Below are 26,216 nucleotides of genomic sequence, written 5' to 3' on the forward strand. Positions count from 1 at the left end.
CAGGCTGGATGGGGCTTTGAGCAGCCTGGTCTAGTGGGAGGTGTCTCTGCCCATGGCAGGGGGCTGGAACTAGATGGTCTTTAAGCTCCCTTCCAACCTAAATTATTCTATGATTCATTCATATATGGCATTTACAAATTGAACATTTACTTTCCGTTTGCAGTTGTGGCCTGAAGGGGGAGTCAGTGAGATTAATAAGGTACAGAGACCTACCAAGCCTTGAAAGAAATGGGAAGCCCTTATTTTAAAAGGACTGTGAATTTTGCTTACCGAGTGAAGATCTGACTATATATTTGTACCTTGTCTCTAATGTGATAACTACATTTACCCTTAGGGCCTCCTTAATATATTAACAGAAGCTGCACTTTAAGCACACAGACAAAAGCAAAACAAACAAAGGGACAAATTCTTCTGTACAGTAAATACCCACAAAACCCTGACTATGAGGGAGGACACAGTGATCAGCATCCCTGAGGGGGCCACGGGTGGAGATATCAAGCCATGAAATTCCATCTGGCAAACCTCTACTACTGTAGTAGTAACACTTCAGGCTTTTTTAGTGCAAAACTCTAACCACGCACACTGCATTTTATCAGCTTTTGGGTAATAGCACATACATTAGAGCAACCACCACAACAGCAAAGCAAAGACTGTGAGTAAATAAAGAAATACATAATGCAGACTATTAAAATGGACTAGCAAATAATACCCTTCTGGGTGAACACGACTAACAGTTGACCAGGACGAACTCTTTGATGTGTAATGCCTACTGTTCTTTTGACAGACAACTTTATTTTCAAGTCAAATTGCTATTTCCCACTATGAATTTAATTTCTTAACCACATACACGGATCAAATACACTTTTACTTTCTTCTTTGTTACTCATTTTGCAAATATGTTATCCAGCACTTTTTCTGCAGGCATCCAGTTACTTACTGAACATCCTCTACTTGGTTTAAAAAAACAAACAAAAAACCCCTACTAATTACTCTCAGCTATGCCCTAATTGCCCAAGAGCAACACTCTCTCTCACATACTGCACTAAGATTAACCCCAGATGTCGTTATAATTCATGGGTTAAATTTAGCTCTCACTTAAACTGTTATAATTCCAGAGTAAGGTCATGGAGCTAAGTGGAGTTATTCTAAACTCACAGTTTAGAATAGTACAGAATTCTGTAATAGAACAGAATCTCTGTTATTTTATAGATTTTTCCTACCTGTTTCATGGATTACATACTATCTGCACTAACAAGTTATTTAGAGTAAGCATCAAAATGCTTGCACAAACAAGCAATAAGCAACAGCTCCTGATGCAAAGAGAAATATTTTATGCTTGCAAACTGCATGAAATTTCTTTCCTCCTATATTGCCCTCCCTTCCTAATATTCCTCCATGCCATACTATTACAGTAACTTTACCATTCTATAAACTCATGTCACATATTGCGTGTATTAGAACAATAGCTGTTAATAGCCCAAGCCCCCTCATGTATTAAAATTCCTCTTTAGAAAAAGTAGCCTTTGTACTGATTAATCCAATATTCAGGGGAAAATCTCTTCCTTTATTTCAATCTAACATTAAGCTCAGTACCAATCTTTACTCAGCACTGCAGTGCTCTATACACATCATCTCAGAACTGAAGTAACACAATGAAGGACCAGATATATTACTTGAACTTTAAATTTGATTCTTGCTTTGACTGTTTTGCCTTTTTTTTCCCCTTATTTTTACTCTTGCCTGTGACATTTCCCAAGACTATGGAAAGATAAAACAGCACTCCTTTTTGTCAGTTCTAAATTATAATGTACAAAATGTTGTATCTTCAGAGGTGGTGAAAAACACTTTTCATTTCCTAAAGGATGCCTCTTAGAAGGCTTTTTTGGATCAAATCTCTAGGTTGTACACCCTTCCTCACTGCACTTTTTGTATTTTTTTTTTGTTATGTCTAGACAGAATGAGACAGCTTTCAATTATTCTTACTCTGCTAGGCACCAGATTATTTAAGTTTTATCCCTTTTTAAGATAGGTCTCAAGCTTAGCAATTTTGGTAGCTTAGCTGGTTTAAATTTAATATTTTTCACCCATACTTAGTAATTATTCTCCTACTGGGGAACTATTTTCATAAACACTCAGACCTTGATGTGTTGGATACATCCCTCACCTACTAAGCTGTGGCACCAGACTTGGAAGGCTCAGCCCACAAAGTATTTGGACAGGAAGCAGAAATTTTCACGGTGCCATAGCAAATACTAGTGGTTGATTGACTCACACAAGGGAAATATTTGTTATAAAAGAAGACATTAAACAGCTGAAGATACAGTATTTTTAATGATCACACACAAAAGAAAATGACAAGAATGTGAATGCTTGTTGCAGTCGTGATCAGATTTCAGCATGGGGAACTGCACTCTACTTAACCAAGTTATCTAGTTACTGTAGTAGGCAGCCTGCCAGCCCTTGCTTCTCGACTGTCAGCTGCCGGTTGACATGTTCCATCCCAGAGTGAGCAGACTTTCCTCAGAAAACAATTTCCTTCATTTATAATGCTGCAACCTCTCTTGAGTTTTGCTGGGCTCAGGTTACGTAAAGTAATTTTGTATTTCCCCTAATTCCAGAGGATTCCAGCCACGCATTTAGAATTAAGCAGTGTATCAAGTAGCAAATGTAAGGGTTGCAGCATACAGTACCTGTTCCGCAAAGAACTGGAAACCTTTATCTTCACGAATACATTCATAGGTTTCTCCAAGCACAGGATTAAATGGCTTACTTCCAGCTCGGTAGTAACTGGATGCATATGCAGAGACTGCAAATGCAGCTATATACACCTGTGAATAACATATGTGGAATTTTAATTAAATAATTTACCACAGCCATGCACAATTTTTGCTAAATAATTTGATTTAACAGAAGAAATAAAAGGTCTTATCCTGACATCAGATTCTGTATTTTTCCCCATCATTTGCAGACTACAAACGTGAATGCCTCCTGCAAGTTAAGCACTAGCTCACACGTTAGAGAATTATTCAGTTTTCAGAGAGTCATTCAATGGTCCAGGGATGGAGTTATTAGGGTCAAGCCCTGCAAATTTAATCAACTGAAAACAGCATTTCTGAAAACTCTCTGAAACCACTTAGCATTCTGCAACACAGTTGAAAGCAGTAACCTTAAAAATCACTGTTAGATTTTGTATTATAACTGGCTTTTTTAATTATAGTCTGTGATTCTATGGATCTCCTAAACATGGCACAGGAAGCATGGGATAAGTTTTCACAAAGTTTGCTATTTCTAATGCACTTTGAACTGAATTGCCTTTTATCTACTGTGTGCTATTACCTAATTGTGAAACTGTTCTTGATTATGACTGAGACACAGGTAACCCTTCCAAATTTTTGCAGTCAGCTAAGGCATAATTCCTCCTAAACCTGAGGAATTGGAATTTATGGTTGTTCAATTCAGGCCTCTCTCATACCATTTTTCTCCCTTTTCATTTCTTTTTCCTCATCTCGTGAAAACGTAGACGCTCTCCTTTCACAATTTCAGAAACTACATCCACTTCAGAACGGCTCTTTGATGAACTATTACAATTACTATGAAACAGCTAGCATTAATTTTGACTCAGGAATTTCTCAAAGACAAAGAATACTCCATTCTGAGGCAATTTCCAGACGCTTGGGTGTGGGAAGGAGGGGAAAAGCTTATTTTCACTCCCCTATGAACAACTACTGCTCACTTCCTTTTCCTTTTAACATACGTTCTCAAGAGAACAAAAAAAGCCATGCACCTAAACCCCATGTTAATAGCCACACCTTCTGTCCTGAGAACAGGCACAAAATTGTAACCCTTGCACAGCATCAGAATGGAGCAAGAGGCTTTTCAAACAGTATTTATAACACGGCTATTTACATTCATTAATAACCTCATTTTAAGATAAGATATATTGAGTTGCAAAGGCTTAAGTCAGTTTAAGGGACAATCTCTAGCTTTAGAGAGCTTTTAATCCCTTATTTATGGGCTTACATATTAAGTAGTTCTTGTATACCTGGAAGCGGAACAACTGAAAGGCATTTTTCTCCTGTTCTCTTGCCAAATGCTGAATTCAGGGTTCTGCACCGGCAGAAGACGACACCATTATTGTACCTAACATACATTCATATTGCCTGGTTTTGAGATCCTGAACATTTTGGATCAACCCAAAACTTCACAAAACCAGTTAATAAAAGAAATGGAGCTCATTTAGTTAATATAAAGATATCGCAGTAGTGTAGGGCTGGAAGATGCAGCACCTTCTACGCACAAATGTGTTACTAGATTAGACACCCTTAAAAAAAAGATATACTGTAGCTTTCATACTCAAGAGGGAAGTTTACCAGCTCAACCGCTCCCTTCCTTTTTGCTGTAAATTTTTAATCTTACAAAGAGCTGCAAAACAGAACTAAACTACATCTTTGTTTAGATATAGGGAGAGAGACGTCCTGACAAAGCAACAGAAATTATGCAGAAGAGTCAAAAATAGGGGGTGTGTAAGCATGTAAGACACACATTTGGAAAGTCTGCCTCTCCCAGTTGAGAGAAAAAGAAAAATGGAACAGAACATCTTCAGTTCTTTGGCAGATTGTTTTTATATTTACTCTATTCTAATTATATTGAATGTTACTAAGTGTTTGGAATAATATATTTACCATCCGTTCAAATGGGTTAGGTGTATGCGCTGCTTTGTCTAGTAGTTCACTGTACTCCAGCTCCTCGCAGAGACGCTGAAGGGTGTTAAGTGGCTCATTTAATTCAACAGGCATCGCCACTTTGGAGAGATCCTTTCCTATGTTATTTCTCAGGATATTCCACAGGCTGATGTTACTTGTATTAGGACATGGAGCTGGTAAACATGTTCTCCGTTTAGAATTGCATCCAATTCCACTTTCAGAAATACAGTCTGAAAAGGAAGGAAGTGGCAGACCAAGTCAATTCACTGTTTACTTAGTTTCATCCCCTTTGCAAACATACATTAAAATGCAACCACCTTTTTTCTGTCAAAAATTCCTCCCACCCTCACAATTCATTCAAGTATTTCACTTGTGGTTTGAAGGTAACCTGTTACACAAATGATAAAGTTAAGAACCAGCTTTTAATTTCTGTATGTTAACTGAGGTAAATGTCAGGTACAAAAGATGCATAAAAAAATTACATCCTTCACCTTAAAGCCTATAAGAAAGGCTCAGGCTTCCCATTGAATTTGAAAGAGTGAGTACTATAACTATTTTATTTGTAAAACAGAAATGGATTCCTATCTGTTTAAGGGACATAAAACCTCCCTCCTTGACAGAGCTTCAATTAAGTTGACAATTCTCATAAGGCAAGGCGTAACCTACAGATACAAGCACAATAACAACTCCTACCTATCTTTTCCTGCTTTTTTGAATACTCCTACCAGAGAAATTTACTTCACCAGATTTACATGCAGGCTTTTCCACAGTGCTCTCCATAATGCTAAGTATTTAAAAAAATTTCGTGATGTTAGCTTTAAGTTACACCCATATGTTGGTGGAGAAATGGCCTGTTTTAAAGGTGGAAAAGCTGAAGCAACTGTGGAGCTATGGGTTTGCTGAAGATAAAAAAAAAGGACTTGTGTCAAGAGTCCTTGACATGAATATCTGAGGCCTGTGTTGCTATGTCAAAGCAATTGGAACAGGATAAATAGTTCTAAGTGCACCATGAAATGATTTGTGGCAGGATCAAAACAGAGTTAAAAGCTTCTGCAGCAGGCACTACTCTGAAGTGTTTACATTGCTTAGCTGTACATCAATCTCGTTTCAGAGAGGAATATGGTTGCCACTACAAGAACATATTTTATCTTTAGAAGCACCAGGAAGCTCCTGCTCTAGAATCAGTTACCATCTGGAGACATTCAGGTATAGCCCCAGCCTGTCAGCCCCTGTCCTCATCCAGCTTTCCTCACACCGCTTCGTCTTGGAGGAATTAAAACAGCACTGGGCGGCACATCTTTCCTGTGCTGCACGTGCCCAAAGTACCATTGCCCTTAAATGCATAATTTCAACCAGTATTTCCTCTGCTGGTCCACTGACATAAGCACGATACCAGCAGTGCTTCCAACAAAGTGCAGGTAACCACAAGGGCTAACGTCTCCAGCACCGCTATCTATGCTGGCCCATGCCTTAGGACGGGTTTAAGGATTTAAAGTGTAATCAGCAGCCTCAAAGTTTTAAGGAAGAAGTTTCCATCTTTCCTGCCACTCACAAACCAGAAGTCCTAGTATCTCATACGATAGAGTTACTGTAACAAGGACAGGTGAACTATTTGCAGTCTGCTGCCCGTCTCTCTCTTTTTGCATAAAAATGGTGTGGGCACTATGAATCAAAACATCTACCAGAAGCAATTATACTGTTTCAGAGTTAAGAGGTGGGCTTGGAATATTCCCTCTTGGAATAGTTTATTTATATCAGAAGAGGCCAAAAAGAAGAATGTTCCTGTAGATACCTGAGAAATGAGGGGATATCTGGAGAGGAAGGAGGTAAATGCTAAAAAGTTATCCTTGTTCAAAAGAGCTCTCTGAAATGGGATTTAGCTATGTCCTTTGACAGCTTCTGATTAAAAGCAGAATACTAATTAACTGAACTATGTATTCTGAACCAGTCCATTAACTGGGGTAAACTGTTGACAAAACTGAGTAGAGAAACAACAAAGATATTTGGATACCAGCTTTTCTATACAGTGAAGTTTTCCCACCTTCCATGAAAAGAAAAGCCTATGCAAAACCTGGTTTGCAAGAGACGTGACAAATGGCCAGCAACAATACTGAAGGAGATTAAGACATCTGGCCTCCAACTAGACTCAATGACTTTTAAGGCCAGCCTGGACCGTTATCATCATCCGGTCTGACCTTCTACATTATAGTGGCCAGAGGATTTTATCATAATCCTACAATTTACAGTTCAGCTAAAGCCCTGTAGGAAAAAGACATCCAGTTTGCTATTAACGGGAGTGGCAGGCTGCCTGAAGCACAGAAATAGCAGGTACCAGAGAAGCATGTGGAGGCACTGCTAATACAGAAGAGCTTCAGTGATGGTCTTTGCTACAAGAAGATGAACAGACAGATTAGTACAGTTTTCTAAGGTCCAGATCATGAGAAAAATCAATCTGTATTATTTCCTATCTTTCAAAAAAACAATCTTCATTTTTCAACAGTAACAGAATACAACAGATCTCCCAGGCATATCAAACTACCTGAGTTCTTCCACTGGTCCTTGGAGATGCTCAGGAAACAGCTGCTTGTACAAAAGCACTGTTCAGCATTTTCGAAGATAAAAATATATTGATAGAGTGGAAAGAACATTGTGGTTAGCTGAAAAGAGCTGAAGGCACAAAGCCAATTAGTTTGTTATGACCAATTCTTCTCCCTCTTTTTTTGATTCTGTCTCTAATTAGCAAGACAGTTAAATAAGCATATGTACTAATACGACTATCATGATTAAAACATGCAAAAAAGAAATCCTTATGGTCATACACCAGGCCTGCCAGTGTGTAATTATTCTCATGTTTAAACACTGAATTCTGCTAAAAACAACAGAACTCTGAATGCCGTTTTTAAATTGCAGACTGAAAAAACAGAGTGACAGGAAGAAAATTACTTTTTGAAAAAAAGAAAGCAGCTAGGCCTTGCTACTTTGAAAAGTGGTGTGGCCATGAAAGGAACTGAAAAGGAGTGGGAGTTGCACAAAAGAAACCAAAAAAATACGTGTTTCTCTGCTGATACAGAACCACCATCCTGCTTAATCAACAGTGCCTGGGTCCTGTTAATCAGATTAGCAACAATGCGCTGTTCTAAACAAATCTGAGGCTGTAAGAGAAAAAAACACAGGCTGTTCACATCTCAGAGCCTGTGATATCAAATTATTTCTAGTAAGAGAAGAAAAAAATAATCCCAAACAAAAAGAAACAAAGAAAATTCTCAAAACATGGTATAATAAAGCACTGAACTTACCTAACGTTTGTCTTTCATTCTCCATGTCATTGCTTAGATTATCTTCTGAGGCATTATCACTGATATCACTTACATATGAGTCATCATCTGATACCTAAGTGGAGGGTGGGGAAATAAGCAAGATAAATCACTCATTAAAATAACCCCATATGCACATGAAAATTGTTACTTTCCGCTACAATTACCACTTTAATAGATTTACACTGTTTAAGACGTGTTTCAGTATTACAGGAAAGTACTAAGAAGTCCAAAGATGACATAATTGAGTTTGGAAGAAATTAACATCATTGAAAATTCAACTATTCTTTTAGTGGAGACATGCTTCATCTTCTTGGCCCCACAGCTAGGGCGGCTTTCCTCATATCAAAAGCCACGTCTGAGAGAGGTGACGAAATGAGCTATTAAGTTTCAATATGCAGGACATCAGCCCCGAGGTACCTACAGGTACCACAAGGACAGGTATGAATACATATTTCTATGATACCATTTCTTAAGCACCTGTGTAACAACTCCAGGCAGACAGTACAATATATGCAGTGTCTGCATACTAGCTACCTAACTGCCGTTTGCCTCAATGTGCGTATAAGACTTCTTCATAATAATTCTTACATTTTACTGTGAAGAGACAATGACAACAAATAAATACACGCAGCATATTAATTTCTAAATGTTTTGACAATTTTCATTTTCTGGCAGTCATCTGATGTGCCAGATGACTCAGAAAGACTGCACGTCAAGTAGCAGATCAGAAACTACATCAGAATGACGTCAATCTTAATGCTCAGACCTCATTTTCTGAAGAGCTAGCAGACAGTAGGACTTCCTGGGCATCAAAAAATTCTGTGAGAGAGTCAGCTATAGACAGTCTGCTTTCATTGGAGACCTGGTGAACCAGACCTCTGCTTTCTTCTCTTGAATTTTCCTGTTTAAAAGCAACAAGAAGTTTTGAGAGGAGAAGTACCACAAATAACACTCATGCATGCAATTCTACAGTCACATAACTCGAAGGGCTGTAAAACACTGGGAGAAGATTGCCCATGCTCCTCTCCAGTTTAGTGAAAGGTAGCATGTGTTTCAAACAGCGATTTAAAACCAAAGTAAAACAGACCAAAGAGAAGAAGAAAAAAAGAAGGAAAAAAGCAATGTGTATTCAGTAAATCAGTTACAGTGCTGCATGTACGTTTTCCTCAAACAAAACTAAAAATTAAAGTGCTTTGATATTTGAATGATTTAGCCCGATATACACAAGTGTATCATGAAAAAGCCCCCAAAAGAGCAAAACTCCAATCTCTTTATATTACATCCTGGATTCACATTCCCTTCTGATCTTAGCAAATGAGTTAGTCTTCTCCTCCTACGCCTTGTTTAATGCAAAGCCTGTGGTGCAGTGGCATACAAAATTCAGAGGGGCAAAGTTGATTTCTATATAATAGCAATGCTTTCCTAGCGCTCTTTCTTCACTAGGTAATTTTCTATGCCGTGCTTTGAAAGCTTCCCTTCGTATCCACGCCTGAGACAGCTCTGTGTAAACCAAACCCAACGTATTATCAAAGCCATGTAAGTGATACTGCTTTTGCTGCTGCAGGCACGTTTGACTGCCACAGAGATCTTGGTAACTCCTCCCATGGAAGCTCTACAGATCATTGATGTAAGTAGAGTTACAAAAGGTGGCCTAGCAAAGGTGGGGTGACCAGTGAGACTTGATTCATTCTGTGCATGCAGTAAAAAAGTTGGAGAACATTGTGCACTCTTGTTTTCCCTTATAACTCCACCAACGCTAAGGAAAAGGGTTACCTGGCCCAAAGGAGTGTATCAGCTGTTCTCAAGCTTTTCTCCATGAGATGCTTTACTAACTTGTAACCATGACTGCCCTATCATGATTTTGGAGGAATTGTAGTGTTTTACTTTCAGAACAACATAAGGAACAATCTGACATGCCTATAATCAAACTGACAAATCTTCTTTCAAAGCTTTTCTGCCAGTAGATGTTACTGTAGTATGGAATGTTATTCAGTATATGCTGATAATGGTGACATGATAACAAACCAAACTGTTATCATACAAAAGACTTATAAAAAAAAAAAAGTTCTGATACAGCAGCAAGAAAAGAGGAAGTCTCCACATTGTCTCTTCTGTGGGAAGGCAGTTACGCTAGGGTGCTACAAGTGAAAAAAGAAAATCTTACACATGTAAGAGTTGCTACTGGGATTGTTTCCCATACTATTTTGAATCTGAGAAGGAAAGCGAGCAGGAAAGGCTCATAAAAGAACATCAGGTTTTTATATTTATCACATGACAGTTTCAGGTTGTCTTCTTTCATTTTCCCACTCTGGCACGATAAACTACAACATAAACTGCCCAATAGACAAAGTAAACTTTTACCTTATGCAAAGACTTGAGATAATAGTTTATACTGCTTCAATTTTCACCTGTCTATCATAGCGCCAAGTTTTGTGCAGTGGCCCTGTCTTCCTCACCGCAGCACTACTGTATCACAGTCCTCAGACAAATCTAAGCCAAACTTCTCCAGTATAAGTGATTTCATCCTTAAGCTCCATCCCAAACCATGTCAGGGGGAATTTTTGAATGAAACCTCTAAATGACCTTTTGAAGGCTATTTTTGTTGTGCGTGTGTATGTGGTGTGTGTAGTGCATAGAACAAGTTTCAGGAAATAATCCATCGTCATTGCAAGGACGTCCACTAAATATAAAAATAAAGAACTGAAATTAAAAATCAATGCATTAATGCTTGTTTGGACAGCAGTTTAAGTGCTGTTCAAATTCTCATGGGATTAAAAGCAAAAGGCATTAGAATGATCAACTACTTTGAAGAAGAAAAAAAAACAAAACGAACTGCTAAATATGACCAAAACACATCTCTACTAAAACAGAACTAAACCAGAAGTGAACAGACGGAATGACTAAACTGTCATTAAAAATAAAAGGAAATAAGTTATATAAAACCCCTGCCATTACATCCACTCAAGTTCTAATGAAAGATTTATACTACAAGCACAGCAGAAGTTTCTGTATGAGGTAACATTTAGAAAAATCCATCCGAATTAACACAGTTCTTGCTTCCCTCACTAGCACCATTAACACGTAGATCCCATGACCTATAAATAACCATATTCACATGGATTCTGCAGCAAGCCAAAAAACTGTCTGAACAACAGCATGTCTTAAACAGGCTCACTGAATATGTAGAAGACTCCCTGGCTTCACACAAAGAAAACGAAATGGCTGAGAGGGTTCCTGTATGTCTCATTTCTTTGATCCTTTCATGGAAATGTCTGGGAGCTGTTCTAACCCTTACACAAGCCACACTGGTAGCCAGCATTCTGGGCTAACATTATTTAGACAGGCAACAGAAAGAACTACAGAACTTGAAAGTTTACAAGGGAAGAAGGGGGAGAGAAACAGTAGCATGAGGGCAACAAGGCATCAGCTCTGTTCATGCTGAATGGGAAGCCAGGCAGGAGATGAGGAAGACCACCAGGAACCAGTAGCAAAAAAGCCATGGAATTGTGCTCAGGAAAACTGCTCACAAGGAAACTCTTTGAAATCAGTTATTACACAGTGCATCATCAGAAATGACTCATAACCATGAAAGCGACTCATTTTACTAACACAATACACCACAGCAAAGACATGAAGAACAAGACAAGATGCAGCTATACAGCACTGTCTAGATGTAGGGGCTTGAGGAACAGACATCACTTGAAAGAGGAAATCCATACCCACCTTGACCAAATCAGGACTTGATTTTGCATTAGATGCTGAATCAAGGATCATAGATTCGGCATGTATTCTGCGTAACCGGTCTTTAAGATCTGTGTTTTGTGCTATTGCCTGGAATATTTAACAAAAATATTGGGGATATAAAGTTCTCTCAACTAACTTGAACTTGGCTTTATTGTGTAAAAAGAGGTGAAGAGTATTTAAAGTGCAATATAAAACACCACCATCGCATGATTTTTTACTGGTTCAGGAAATCTTTTATTATAAATGCTTCAAACCTTGTTCATTATCTCTGAAATTAAAACTATTCTTGTTCAGTGTGATGGAAAAGTCACATGAATAGAGAAAAAAAGCCAAAGATGGCAGGTATATTTCAAGTTACTAGGTTTTGCAGGCTGATTTAATAAGTTATAAATAAATTTTGTGCATCTTTTTTCTTTTAAGCTCCCTTCCTTCAACCCTATCTCCAACCTAGTCTCTCTCAACATTAATTCTTATGCTTGCCACATCCAAAACCATTTGATTTTCCCATCAGCCTGGTATACTGACAGTTCCCTTTGCCTTCCGCTGACAGAGAAATAAGACTCAAATTCAGACAGGTACAGCTACAATTTGTGTCCTATCGGCTTATAACGGCAATGATCAGAATAAAAAGCCTCTACTGCAAACTCATGTTTGTTACATGTTATTTACTCATGCTGGGTGCATCTGATGGGCAGATGTCAGTTAGAGTAGACTTGTAGGAAGAGAATGCAACCCTGCCTGCAATGAAAATATCTCTGAAAAAAAAAGATTGGGTTACTAATTTTGGAGCAATACTGAAGACTTACTGCCCATTTTAGTGATCTGAATCAATACTAGGATGTGGAGAACCCTGCTGTTTACACATCTGCTTTGTCCCACAAATGCTTCTGATTTCAATAGTAATTTTTGTTGGAAATTGTCTTGAGGGCAAGAAAGACAGTAAGCTCAAAGTGATGATGCAAGGGAGAAAGTAATTTCTGGCTCTAGGTATGTGTGGTCTGAATTTGCCATACAGGCATATAGCACTTCTGTGTCAAGTGTTCAAGCGGACAGCATTGTGTTATACCCTCGACATCAAATAAGTGCAAAAAAGAATTTACAGAGCTTTCCTGTAATAGCATCTTCCAATTTTCATTGTTTGCTACTAAGTGTTTTCTTCCTTCTATTATCTTCTTCCTCCCCGCAAAATAAAAATATTTTGCTTTTCCCCATTCTGTATTTGCTTTTCTTAGACCATGTGTAGGTCAAGGCTACAATCTTAATGAGGGAGAAGCAGAAGTAGAGATGCTATTTTTGTGGTGTTTTATTCACTTTAAACATGTTCACTTTTCTTCCCCTGCCAGGCTGATGAGGGCAAAACAGACTTCTGTTTCATAGCTTTCCTCATGTTCCTCATGTACAGAAAACAAACTGAAACGACCAACAACAAACATTAAATCAAAGTCATCAACATGGGACTCTCTGCAAGGAAGTCTTAGAAACACGTCAAGTTTATCATATCTGTGCTTCTATATGTCTTCAAAGGAAGCTAATTCCTTTCTCCTACAGGATTCTCTGCTGTACAGGGTGAGAAATTTCTGTTGGCACCATGGCTTTACAGATCTACAGGCTAAGAATAGCCCTCACTGGTGTTAAGCTCTGCTGAAACTGCCAAGGTTCACAGATGACTTCCGAATGGGCTACAAAAGGCTTATTATCAGATAAGACCTAAAAGGATGACTTTCAGAAGCTATTTAGAGGATGAAGATGGACAACAGAATTTCATTGCTTGGAAAAAAAAAAATCATGCTAAGCTGAGTGTTCACTGAGTTCAGAAATTTTAAAACAGATTTTTTGATATAAAATGGTAGGCAAATAACACTGGAAAAATAAAAGTCACTTATTCAAATATCAGAAGTGGAACATCTGAAAGCCAAAAAAAAAGGAGTGCAAGTGAGTGAGTATAGTTATTATGCAACAGGTTTCAGCTTTCTGTAAATACTATGAAGACATCACAGCCTCTAAAGGTCTAGGCAAAGAGGCATTTATATGCTTAAAAAACTATAACCATATGCAGCTTTTGTAAAGCAAAGGGAAGTTTTCATACTGAAATAATTCTAAGATGATCTATATCACATTTATCAATGACAGAGAGTCTTCATATCCCAATCTGCCTCTGATTGGAAATTTGCAACAAACACTGAAATTTTAAGACCAGAGTAGTGATGGCCCTCATTGCTCTGAGATGAGATCACTGTCTGGTTGACATGTTCAGACATGACCAACCTGAAAGTTCTGGTCTCAACCAATTACAAAAAGCACATCAACCAAAACCCCCACCTTTTTAAAGAGGACAATCTTTTGTCATTTAGAACTCTGCCCTAACAGCTCCATTGCTGCTTTTAGATGACTAAAAGATAATTAAAGTTGGAAGTCAATATAAACGAGTTTTACTTGAATTTGCTTTGCAGTGTCTTGGTGCAGCATAGTGAAGCTCTAGCACAGTAGAAGTGACAGCTGAGTGTTTTCAGCCACTCTCACCTTTATCTTATGCCAAGTCATGCAGTGAATACTTGAGTTCTGTTTAAAGAAAAGGAGAAGAAAACCCACAGCCTACCAGAATTGAGTGATTAAGCAGTGTATGTTTCAAGAGAAAGCAGACTTAACATCACAGAGCAGACCTCTGATTCTTGACATAAAATGACACCGATTATACTATATACCTAAATCAATCTAACAAACTTCAGTGATTTCACAATACCTTTAACATTTAGGAAAGAGTCTTTGAAAAACACCATATATAATAACCTACTATGATTCAATACTGCAAATTCTACCACAGAACGGACACTAAAGAAACCCAAAATTAACTACTATTAAATTTAAAAGTAGTATCTGATGACAATAAAGCTTGCTGAACTCCAGGCACGTCACTTACGGATGTTAAGGCATTCTTCAAGCCAACTATTTGTGCAGATGGAGATGAGGATGCATCGTGCTCCAACATCTGCTTCAGCTTTTCTCTCTCTGTAGATATGGTGCTGAAAGCTGACCTCAAGCTGAAGTAAACTAGAACCATTTCATAAAAAGTGACAGTTAAAAACAGCTAACAATTGTATACGTACCAATTATGTAAAACTTCAATGAAACATCATTTATGGTGACAGAAACGAGAATTTAGGTTGAGAAATCCAGGGCAGGTTACTAAAAACAAGTAGTATTAATCAAGGTTATAGGGTAGATTTTTAGTAGGAGAAATGTTTACGGTGTATGCTACCGTGTTGACTATATTAGCCACAGTCAAAATTACTCTTGATTATTTGTGACAGATGGCAACAAAGCTAACTAACCACATCTGCTCTTCACTTGCTTTTGTTCCCCAATTAGCTTGGATCTTCAGATGGTCATGACTCTATTCCACATTCCTTTAAGAATTCCAGTGGGGGAGAAGAAAAGAGGGAAGAAAAAAAAAATGAAATAGAAAAAAAATAATCAAAAAAACAGCTACAGGGTTAGTAGTTTCCCCACAAGCAAGTCAATTGTGCTGTTGAGTTTTGTTAACTCTTTCTGGGATAAAAAAATTTCAGCTTGTTAGATGATTTAGTGACTCAAAGGGTCAGATCCTGAATGTTGTGCATGTTACGCTGCTACTTCTACTCCTTCCTGAGCCAGTATCACCAGCCTGAAACATTAAAATCAGACAACAGATCATGCAATTTAAAAACCACTAGATTGTTAAAGGGGAAATGCACTTTCCTTATTCTTTTACTTTTAAGACATGTAATCTTTTCTTTAACCACTAGGAATAAAAATTTGAGTAATATTTGTTCATGTAGGGTTACAACGTTAATCTAACTGGAGAATTGGAGGATTTCTGAGGGCCTGATAGAGCCTTGTAACACAGTCAAGAGAACTGCCAATGCAAAAATGTATCCACTTCCAGGGAAATGGAGATATAAAATCTGAGCATGGATGCACGGAAAGAACAAAGAACAAGAAATCTCTGCTACCTCTCTCTTCTAATCACCCACTCCGAGTTAACCTGAATCATCATCACTTCATTGAGTATTTGTTGTAACCTAATTTACACTTCTAAGAAAATATTCTTAAGGGATATTTCAACACTGCAAACCATTACCAAAGCTAATTCTCATACTTTCACCTATTTGAAGAAATCTTTAACAGTAACACAGGGGGTGGGGAGGAAGATGTATCCACTATGATCTATTCTGTTAGCCTTTCATATGCGGATGACATGACCAGAGTCTTTGGTGACCTTAAATGTCATTTAGTAAGTTGTACTCTAACTTAAATTTTCAAGAATTGTTACATACTAAAGTACTAATGTGACATTTTATTTAATTTGTATCAAAAGCTAAAGCAATAGTTTTCTTCGCTACCCTTTTTTGGAAGGGGTGTGTTCGAAAGCAACTTTGGAAAAAAATTCTTCGTACTTTCAATAAAATGATACTGTATTAAATAGTACCAAGTCAATTGTCCCCTCAAGTGCATGGGTCAATCTAACCAAAATTTCTGACATGGACATTTCAGTTAAGATGACCTTGAGAAGGTAATCTCTTTGCTCTGCTTAATAGTAACTTTTCCAACCGCACCCCACCCGCACTCCTTTTATCTTTTTGGAAGCATACATCAGTTTTGATTACAATTGGCTTTTTATAAAGTTTACTACTTAGATGCATTCCTTACATAATGGCATCAAGATACACCATCACCAGAGGGGAAAAACAAGCAAAGAATGCTTATTGATAACACCAACCGTTATCTTGTGCAAAAGGAGACAAAGCCAATACTTCCAAAAGTCTGTCAGATATAAATGCTTAAGTGCCTTCCTCACCAAGATCATTTAAACAACAAAAATGTTGTTTATTGTTATGTTAACAACAAAGCACTGTTAATGAAAAATGATTCTGAGAGAAGAAACATTTCTAGTCAAGCTGCCCCTCTGGCTGCTTTACATGATTTTACTCTTCTGTATTCACTAAAAATAGGTTACTACCATAGCAACCCTTGCATCACCAACAAATGTTAACTCGGAAATACAGTGAAGCACACCGAATATACAAACATACATGTGCTCATATAAACACATATCCACACAAACACAAAAGAGTATAATCTGCTGTTGTGTTTATAGCAACTGATTTTAGGATTTTTACCTTTTGAAAAAAAAAAAGTAAAACCTAGGTTTTTAGCACATAAAACAAAGGACTGCCCTTTATTAAATAAAAAAAAATTAAAAATGCGATGATTAAGCCACTTTTTTCAAATGACTCAAGATCTCAGCATTTGCAATTCCTCAAGGGAATTGAAGGGAGGGCATTTTCTGCTTTTTCTGAACATTAAACAGGAAGCATTCTTAGAAGTCACGTCATTATTTAAATTGTGATGATATAAAATCACATGCGAACAATTTCATTACCTTTATGTGCAATGTGAAATAAGTCCTCCTGCATTTTAGTAAATTCTGATGATGTTTCAGAGCCATCAGAGTAATTTTTCTCCTCTACAAAATCTATTGTAGATAAGTTTGGATTGGAAGCATGCAGTCTCATTGGGGCAGAAAATACTGAAGGCACCTGTAAGGAGAACAGCCATTTGTGATGTTTTTACAAACTGTAAAGAAAATTTTGTTTTATTGTACCCACCTGGGTTACATGTTGAAGACACCAAAAATGGAAAAACTACTGTAAATTACCAATAGGCTTGGAATGGATGACACCTGGCAGATGAAACCATAGATATAACTTTGCCCAAGATATCACAATTGGAGATTTGGCAAAACTCCGAGAAACAAGTCCACTGAGAGCTGTACCATATGCTATACTATTTCCCCCCACTTATAAATATCTAATGGCCTCTGGATGCAAACATGTACAAAACTATCTGGAGAATTTCCAAAAATCTGTACCGATAAAAAACCCCACCACAACAACCCCTCAAACCGGAGGCAGATTGAAAACATGGGTAAAAAACATGGCCAGTCTCCTGAAGGTAGCAAGACAGATCCTATTGCAGATACCAATCATAACGTATTTTTTTTGGTCTGATACATTACCCACATAAAATGAGCTAGCACAGGACACTACTAAGAAAGGATTCATATTTCCTCAACTGGTCACACTAGGAAGTGATCAATAACTAAGACTGGAGAAAGATGGGCACTGAAAGGACTGGTTACCTGTAACATTCCTTTAGCCTCTTTCCCAACAACTCTGGATCGCCACCTCCTGTGTGTTCTCTTTTCCTTCTTTGGGCTTTCAAAAGGTCCAGCCTTTTAACAACACACAGGACAAAAATAATACATTAAACTAGTAGAGCTAAGAAGAAAGACCTTGATCCTTTAGGATTTGGTGTTGTTTTTTGGATTTGCAAGGGAAAACCTTTTTTTGGTTTTGTTTTTTAAACAACAAACCTGCATAGCATTTATAGCAGGCGCTGAATATGTCCTGTGAAGAACATCCATGCTCTGTAACAGCTGGTTCATTTCCAGTAAATATGTGTGACAGTTGGAGAGGTCTGTTTTGAACAAGAGAATATTTTCAGTTGCCCTAAAGTAACAGACACATTGAAAGTTTTTTCTTTGTAGGTTAGTCTTACTTTGATTGCAGCTAGCTTATGTTACTTATTGACTAAATGCACATTATTAGACAACTGGATAAAAAGCATGTATCCTTCTATCTTCAAATTCAAAGTATTAAAATGCATCTATACGGTATGGATAATGATAATGATATTTTATCCTAGTTGCTTGCAAAAAAAATGAGAATAATGTGATAATTACTGCAGTTCGGGACAAGTCATAGCTCCTCATGGTGAGGGTAACAATGCCATAGGCCTCAAGACTGAACGGTACATTCAGAGCTACAGATGAGGCTCCTCTACATTAGAGCTGAAGCTCACTAGTAGGTAGAACTTTACCAAATAAGTACTATACAGACGCTACCAACATGAGAGAGGTCTTCACGCTCTTAGGAAAGCATGAAAGCAGAAGGTGACTTTCAAGTACAAAGACTTAGTGCTTTTTAAATGACTAGATTTTGGATGCTTCTTTGAATAGCCAGCTCAAGAAAGTTCAAATCTTACTGCTGAAGTTGTTCGTATATAAAAGAAAATGTACTGAAATACATAGGTTCCTTTAAGAGGTGCTCACAATTGATAACCCCACATCCATAATCACTAGTCCTTTTGAAAACACGTGAGTAGCCAGCTAATCAACAAACACCCCTTTCCTCCCTCCAGTTTCAGAGAAAACTCTAACTGTAATGACTACTTAAGGCATAGTACTCTTGTCAAGAAAAAATAGGGGAAATATTAGGCTATTTTCAGCTTCCTTCAAATATCATTACCTCTTGAGCATTTTTCCATGTCTTCAGAAGACTGTAGCCAAGACGAAATCCTGGACTCATTACTTGAAAAGGAAAATGACAAGTTACCTCCAGCTGCCAGCGAATTCTGTTTGGTCAAGCTGCCTCCCTGTTCCAAAAAAGAACAAGTGAATTATTAACAAACAATATTTTAATGTTCCGTGCACAAATTTTGACAACCAACAGTTGAGGTTCATGATCAAGGACAAGGACCGAAGGCATCAATAATACAGAGGAAAAAAAGTGTACGAACTAAAAAAACTAGGTGTACCAGTCATTGAACATAATGTCAGGATATCTAGCATAACTGCTGTCTACAAGCAGTACAAATACTAAAGGAACCATAAAAATTTGCTGAAAACTAAATTTTAAGGAAGGGCAAAGTTCTGCATAAATTAAGTCAACAATACAATTAAAGCACCATATCTGAACAAGGCCAAAGTCAGACATTCTACTCCTCCTCCACGCTCCCCAAAGAAGCCCACAAAGTAACTTAAATGTAACATGCACGTATTTGTTAAGGCTGTTTTTCCATGTAGAAAGCAAGATCTACTACATTTTATTTAAAAAATTTACTCAAGGTTGTGTGACTTTAGCATGGATTTGGCTTGACAGGCCTTAATACATGTGTGACTAGACACTTCATCTGGGTAAATACTACCTTTTACAACATCTCTGTCACCATTTTTAAATTTATCTAATTTTTAGCAGCGCCCACTATCGGATGCTTCAGGAGATGCTGGAAATTCTGTGTAAGAGCTAATTGAGCAGTACAATTCAGTAGTTTCCAATGGGAAGAAATTCCTACCCAATACTTTTACCAGTTGATTGTGGCTTATAATGCTGTTTTATTCTCTAATGTAACTACAAATAATAGCACTTCAAATGCCTAATTATTTTTAGACCTTACTAAACCTTTCATCTTTAATAATACCTATGTCAGGAAATCGCACAAATTACATGCTTTGTAATCATCTTGTTTAAAATAATTTTTAAAATGCCTCATCCTAAGTGCCATTACTCGACCACTTTACTGGTTATGAGAAAAGCTGACTAAATTGTTTGGCTCTTCTCTGAAGCACACACTTTACAGACTTCGTTACCTCTTGCTCACCTTATATCAAAACTCAGGCAGTACTAGTTTTAAATCTATTCATAGGAAACATCATCTACACCTCAGTCAGTTGTAGTTTTCTTAGTCGGTCTTTTAAAATTTACAATATAAGTTCCAACTTGAGTTGCAGAATAAAATAAAATGTACTATCTGTGTGATGTCATTCAGTACTGTATCGATTTCTACAATCAGTATGCAATTGTAGTAAGCATCAATAAGCACACTTATTTTTAAATTAATCTATGTAGTTTAGGTGTTTTACTCCTACGTAAAGCTGTATGAGCTTTAGTCATCTATATATGTATAACCAAATAAAAATCCCAATGCCTTTAAAAGCACAAGAAAACTGAATTTAAAGATGAGCAATTTTATTGGCATTTTGTGAACAAATCCCACATTTATCTCTTCAGAACTCTATCTCATATAACCAACCTTTCCACAACTCATATACATGAGGGGCGTGAATAGGAGGGAGGAAGGAAGTAGGCAATGCCAAGAAACAGGCAAGAGAGTTTATGTAGCTCTAGTTAGCATAGTTTTGCTTTTGATCAGCATGGTTAAGCTTTAGAATCCAAGCTTTAGAATTCCACATGGTTAAGCTTTAGAATTCCATGTTAACAATATGTAGATACATACACCTCCCTCCTAACAATAACAAAAAAACAGATGTGAAAACTGATCAGGTGTTTCTAACAGCAAATAAAATGCAATGCAAAGTTCACTCGATATATTTTTCTCAAAATAACCTCAACTGCTGGATTGATATCGACTACCATCAAGCTAGGGATAGTGTAAATTGGCAAAATTCCATTTAGTTACAGCAGAGCTAAGGTGATTAACTGCAGCTTAAGAACTATCCCCTTCTATTTTTCACATGAAAATAAGTAGGGCTTCTTTGCAGTGCAAATCTGGATTAATAAATTAGAAGTGAATTAAAGTCTTCCATGCCAAAGAAGAAATGGTTAGTTTTCTGACAGTGAGCATAGAATTTAGATATGGTAGTCATGTGGATTTTTTTTTTCTTTTTTTTTTTTTTTTAGAGCACAAGCATAGATATATCATGGGCTTTGCAATGTTCCATTTTTGCCCTCAATATTCTTCTTCCCTTCCATCGCTGCTGTCTGTTGGGAGAAAAGAACTAAACGGCCACAGGAGGTTTGCCATTTCCTTGCAGACACAGCCTCAGAAGAGCAGGCTGTCAGAGCCACAGAGGCGCTGGCACCACAGAAAGCAGGCAGACAGCTCTTTGCAGAACAGCCCTGTTACCGCAGGGTGAGTTACTGTTCTTTCAGTTGCTGGCTCACACAGATCCCCTCCCTCTCAACCACTAACAAAAAGATGTTCAGGGACATGTTTGTGTTTGGTAAAATTCATACTCGGTTGCAGGATAGTCCTACCAAAGTAATGAACTGCAAGTACTGGGGAACAAGCCCACTCAGATCATAAAGCAATATAGCCAGCGAAAAGAAAACCTTAGATAGGAGGATAACGAATAGGTGACCGCTGCTTAGGAAACACTCTGGAGCTGACAGAAATAGAGAGTCATTTCAGTTATAGTAAATAACACAATATTCTCAAAAGAGATCACTGGTTCTAAATTGGAGCAGAAGAGCTTCTTTGGGTGAATGTCAGCCCGTCAATGCGCAGACTGCTGAAGGCACAGAGGTTGTGTTGAGGCACAGAACACAATCCCTCTTCTGTGAGACTGCATCAAAGAGGTCAGTTATGGTGTTGGACTGAGCATTTGTCAGGTCTTTTGTGAAACTAAGTCACAGACTTGACCTAAAGAGAAGCACACTGCTGACTGGACCCATCCAGACCCCATACCCACCTACAGCATGGTCCTTGTATTGGTCTGAATAACACTTCTACCTCAGTTAAAAATACAAATAGTGGCCACAGGTGATGGCTCTTGGATAATTCCTATATACTCCTCAGGTAAGCAGTCAGATTCATTAATGTAAAAGAGGGTGGGTTTTACTAGCTAAAGGATAAATGAAAAAATGCTAAATGGAAAAAAAAAATCTAGCCGAGTGCTCTTCTGTGACCCAGACTAATATTTACCAGCACATATCAGACAAATACTGATACATGTCTCAAAAATTATGAGGATTCTAACTCAATATGAAGTTTTAAAAGTCATTGCGAATATATAATTTACTGCATTAAAACAATGAGACAATAATTTTAAGATTTAACAGCATCATAGCGATAACTCCTTGCCAGTAAATCAATAAATTATATAATTTTCCTCTTGACATTTTAGATCATAACTTAAACCCCACCACAAACTTCCATTATGCTTTTTACTTAATAAACACAAAACAGACTAATTTAATCTCTGATGAAAGCTCATTATTTATAAATCGTAACTATTACCTTTCTACCCGGAGTAGAATCACAGAAACCAGGGACAGAGTCCGCAATAGTAGACACAGGGAAGAAAAGATTATTGACGTCGTGAGGAAACATGGAGATTTCGTTCTGACGGTACATTCTGTGATGACGAAGTTTTGCTACCCATTCATCGAACAGCTCCTGAGATTTCACCTACACAAAATTTCAGGTTTTATAACGTTTACATTCAAAATCACTAACAAAGAAACTAAGGTATTCTGTGCTCACTAGACAGGTAGTCTGGCTCATTTTTATTGGTAAAATATCAGAAAAGTTGTTCTAATGTTCCTAAAATGCATACTGTACGAGCTTAAGCATGACAGAAAATTAATCACAGGATAAAGTCATGAAAAAGAGAAAATTCAACTAGTATAGTTATGACTTCCAATGCAGAACACAATACTTAGCAACTTCTAGATGGAAAAAAAACACAACATAATTAAAAAAAAACCATTTAGTTTGTCATTTCTTAATTGCCTTTTTTAAGGTTTAGTCAAGGCTCAACTAACCACAAATAGAAATTTGATTTTGGTCATCTATTTTGAAACAAATTATCCCAAAAAGGATAGATAAATCTACACAAATCTACACTGTGGAAAATACTTCCTATAGATAAGACAAAGAACAAGATACAACCACTAAAAATAAAAGCACTTGTACAACAAGTGCACACCCTTTGCTGAAAAAAGTGCTGGGTGAAAAGCGTGCTGCTAAACATGAGGCATCTTTAAAGTTGCTATTTGAAACAGAGTTACTGACTCTGGAACAGTACAATAAAGCCTCTCAAGGTATAAAGCGTAACCTAATCTGCTGACACTAAAAGGTAAGTTATTAGTGTAACTAACAGACCTCCTACTATTAAGAAAAAAAAAAAAAAGGTCATCTTCACCATACACAGCTAATGTTATTTTGGGAGCAAGGATATAACAATCCTGAAGACCTACCTTCAGATGGTATATCTGCTCTTCTGTATCCAAATCTATGCATTTTGTTGATTTCTTTACAGACATGACAGAAAGTCCAACATCAATACAGCCATGAATCTTCCCTCTCTCTATCTGCAAAAAAGTAAAAAGAATACAATCACTCCAGAATAAAGCAAAAGGATAGTTATTACCTGCAGAAACTATCATTTCCCCCCCTTCAAACTACCGTTTAGAACTGCTGAAATTCTATTTCCCATTGCCAACAATATGGAATTATTGTTATTTTGGATAAAATAGTGCTGTTACCTTATAATGGCCTTAAAGGGTTTCAGATCACTTACATCAGCTTGGCATTTAGAATACTTCAAAATCCCTCTGTCCAAAAAGAAGTATCTCTGCAAACAGAAATGCAGATAATTAAAAACAAAATAATAAAACACACAAAAAAAATGCAAACAAAAACCCACCACCCCCATATATCTTTTGGAGAACGCTTTCTCTGCTCTTAAGCTACCTATTTGCCACAAAACCGCACCAAGCAAGGCTCACTCACATGGCATCAGGCTTTCAGCTGCACATTCCTTTCCTACCTTGTGCCAGCCCTTCAAAGGCCATTTCCTCTTTTTCAGCAAGCAGCCCTCCTGCTTCTGTGGCTCCTGGGTACAATTCATTGCTCCCCGGAGTCCTTCTACAATTTCCCAGCTGTCCTGCTTAAACAGAAAATCCAAATCTAGATCTAATTTCTTCCAACGAACAGAAATGTTAAGAGGAACATTCAAGGGGAAGAAGGCTTTAAGTAAGAAAAACCCAAATAATGTCAAAATCTAAGCTTAGATCCACCTTTACACTTTGTTATGTATCTTCCAAGAGACAATATTCTTTTTTATTTTGATAGAAACAACACAAACTAAACAAAACACTATTTTATTACAGCTTCCTTCATTGAATGCATCTGCTTACCAGAATTTTACACATATATTTTTCTGTACACACATATACACAGTGTATAGCCACAGCCTAGTCACAGTTTAGCATAAAAAACCTCTGCAATCACAGGCAGAAACAGCCTATGCTAAAAGGATATATTTTATAGGTTATGAAGCAGAAATAAAAGACACTGAAAATGAAGACCTTTTCTATAAAACTATTTTGCCCATATTCATTAAGTCAAGGTTTTGTGTTTGGTGTGAATTGCAGCCTCCCTAAAGTAATAATAATAATAAAATAAAATAACAACAAATGAAAAATCCAGGTAAATAACTCAAGTATTATGAGGAACAAGACATAAAGGGAGAGTACAAGAAAAATAAAAAACACCCTTCAATCAGATACACCTCTAATTAAAAGAGGATCTCTCTTTTTTGCCATCAGGAACTCTTAAATGAAAGACCCTGCAGCAAGATAACAGAGAAGACAATAAGTCTCATAGTATTTTTACAGTTCTTATTTATGGAACAACTGCTAATGACAATGTAACATAAGTTTCAAGATTTGTGATGGGTGATCTCATGAATTATTTATTGCCAGCTACCATAGGATTTGACAGATCTAGAATTGCGAACAACTGCCAGGAAATGGCATGTGCTAGTACCATCCTCATAGATTTGAAAAAGACAAAGAATCCTTTAACGTATAGATTTTAATGACAAAAAACGACTAGTATGAAACACTTTGGGCAAAACAGAACTACACCAGGTAGGTAAGTATTTGTGGTCCTCCCTGTAAGATACATAGAGAAGTATTCCCAAAAAGAACTTGACTGACTCAAAAAAAACTTTTAAACAAAAATGAAACGAAAATCAGCAAGAGTGCTAGTTGTGCTGTGTTGGGTTTGCATGGCCAGGTTTTGGTAGCTGGGGGGCTACAGCAGTGGCTTCTGTGAGAAACTGCCAGAAGCTTCCTCCATGTTCCACAGAGCCAAGTTGGCTCCAAGGCGGACCCACTGCTGGCCAAGGCTGAGCCCATCAGCGACGGTGGTAGCGCCTCTGGGATAACATATTTAAAAGGGGGGAAAAAAACCTGCGCAATAGCAACTGCAGACGGAGAGAGGAGTGCAAATATGTGAGAGCAACAACTCAGCAGACACCAAAGTCAGTGAAGAAGGAGAGGGAGGAGGTGGTCCAGGTTCTGGAGCAGAGATTCCCCTGCAGGCGCTGGTGAAGACCATGGTGAGGCAGGCTGTAACCCTGCAGCCCATGGAGGTCCACAGTGGAGCAGATATCCACCTGCAGCCTGTGGAGGACCCCACACAGGAACAGGTGGATGCCTGAAGGAGGCTGTGACCCCATGGAGAACCCGTGCTGGAGCAGGCTCCTGACAGGACCTGTGGACTCATGGAGAAAGAAGCCCATGCTGGAGCAGGTTTCCTGGCTGGACTTGCGACACCATGGGGGACCCTCACTGGAGCAGTCTGTTCCTGAAGGACTGCAACCCGTGGAAGGAGCCCATCCTGGAGCACTTCAAGAACTGCAGCCTGTGGGAGGACTCACGTTGCAGAACTGTCTCCCATGGGAGGGACCCCACACTGGAGCAGCGGAGAAATGTGAGGAGTCCTCCACTGAGGAGGAAGAAATGGAAGACGTGTGATGAACTGACCACAACCCCTATTCCCCCATCCCCCTGTGCCACTCGGGGGGGAGGAAGTAGAGAAA

At 37.9% G+C, this 26,216-nt stretch overlaps 1 protein-coding gene across 8 annotated transcripts in view; it reads right to left on the reverse strand.

The window, feature by feature from the left end:
- Positions 1–26,216, reverse strand: part of OSBPL3 (oxysterol binding protein like 3) — a 93,952-nt gene that overhangs the window by 15,829 nt on the left and 51,907 nt on the right. For 3 of the 8 annotated variants that reach the window (XM_074574872.1, XM_074574873.1, XM_074574874.1), the window contains exons 4-17: positions 24,156–24,272; positions 23,907–23,960; positions 23,584–23,697; positions 22,622–22,792; positions 19,111–19,237; positions 18,177–18,280; positions 17,943–18,035; positions 17,184–17,340; positions 14,682–14,812; positions 11,744–11,851; positions 8,787–8,921; positions 8,000–8,093; positions 4,683–4,933; positions 2,691–2,828 (exon numbers count right to left, since the gene is read on the reverse strand). In XM_074574872.1, coding sequence (XP_074430973.1) covers positions 2,691–2,828; positions 4,683–4,933; positions 8,000–8,093; positions 8,787–8,921; positions 11,744–11,851; positions 14,682–14,812; positions 17,184–17,340; positions 17,943–18,035; positions 18,177–18,280; positions 19,111–19,237; positions 22,622–22,792; positions 23,584–23,697; positions 23,907–23,960; positions 24,156–24,272 — 1,794 coding nt within the window. Of the gene's footprint in view, positions 1–2,690; positions 2,829–4,682; positions 4,934–7,999; positions 8,094–8,786; positions 8,922–11,743; positions 11,852–14,681; positions 14,813–17,183; positions 17,341–17,942; positions 18,036–18,176; positions 18,281–19,110; positions 19,238–22,621; positions 22,793–23,583; positions 23,698–23,906; positions 23,961–24,155; positions 24,276–26,216 lie in introns of all 8 variants that reach the window. The other 5 variants (XM_074574869.1, XM_074574868.1, XM_074574870.1 and 2 more) reach the window with 3 other exon arrangements.

This window comes from Larus michahellis, chromosome 2 (assembly GCF_964199755.1).
Source record: "Larus michahellis chromosome 2, bLarMic1.1, whole genome shotgun sequence".
In the NCBI taxonomy this organism is placed as follows: Eukaryota; Metazoa; Chordata; class Aves; order Charadriiformes; family Laridae; genus Larus; species Larus michahellis.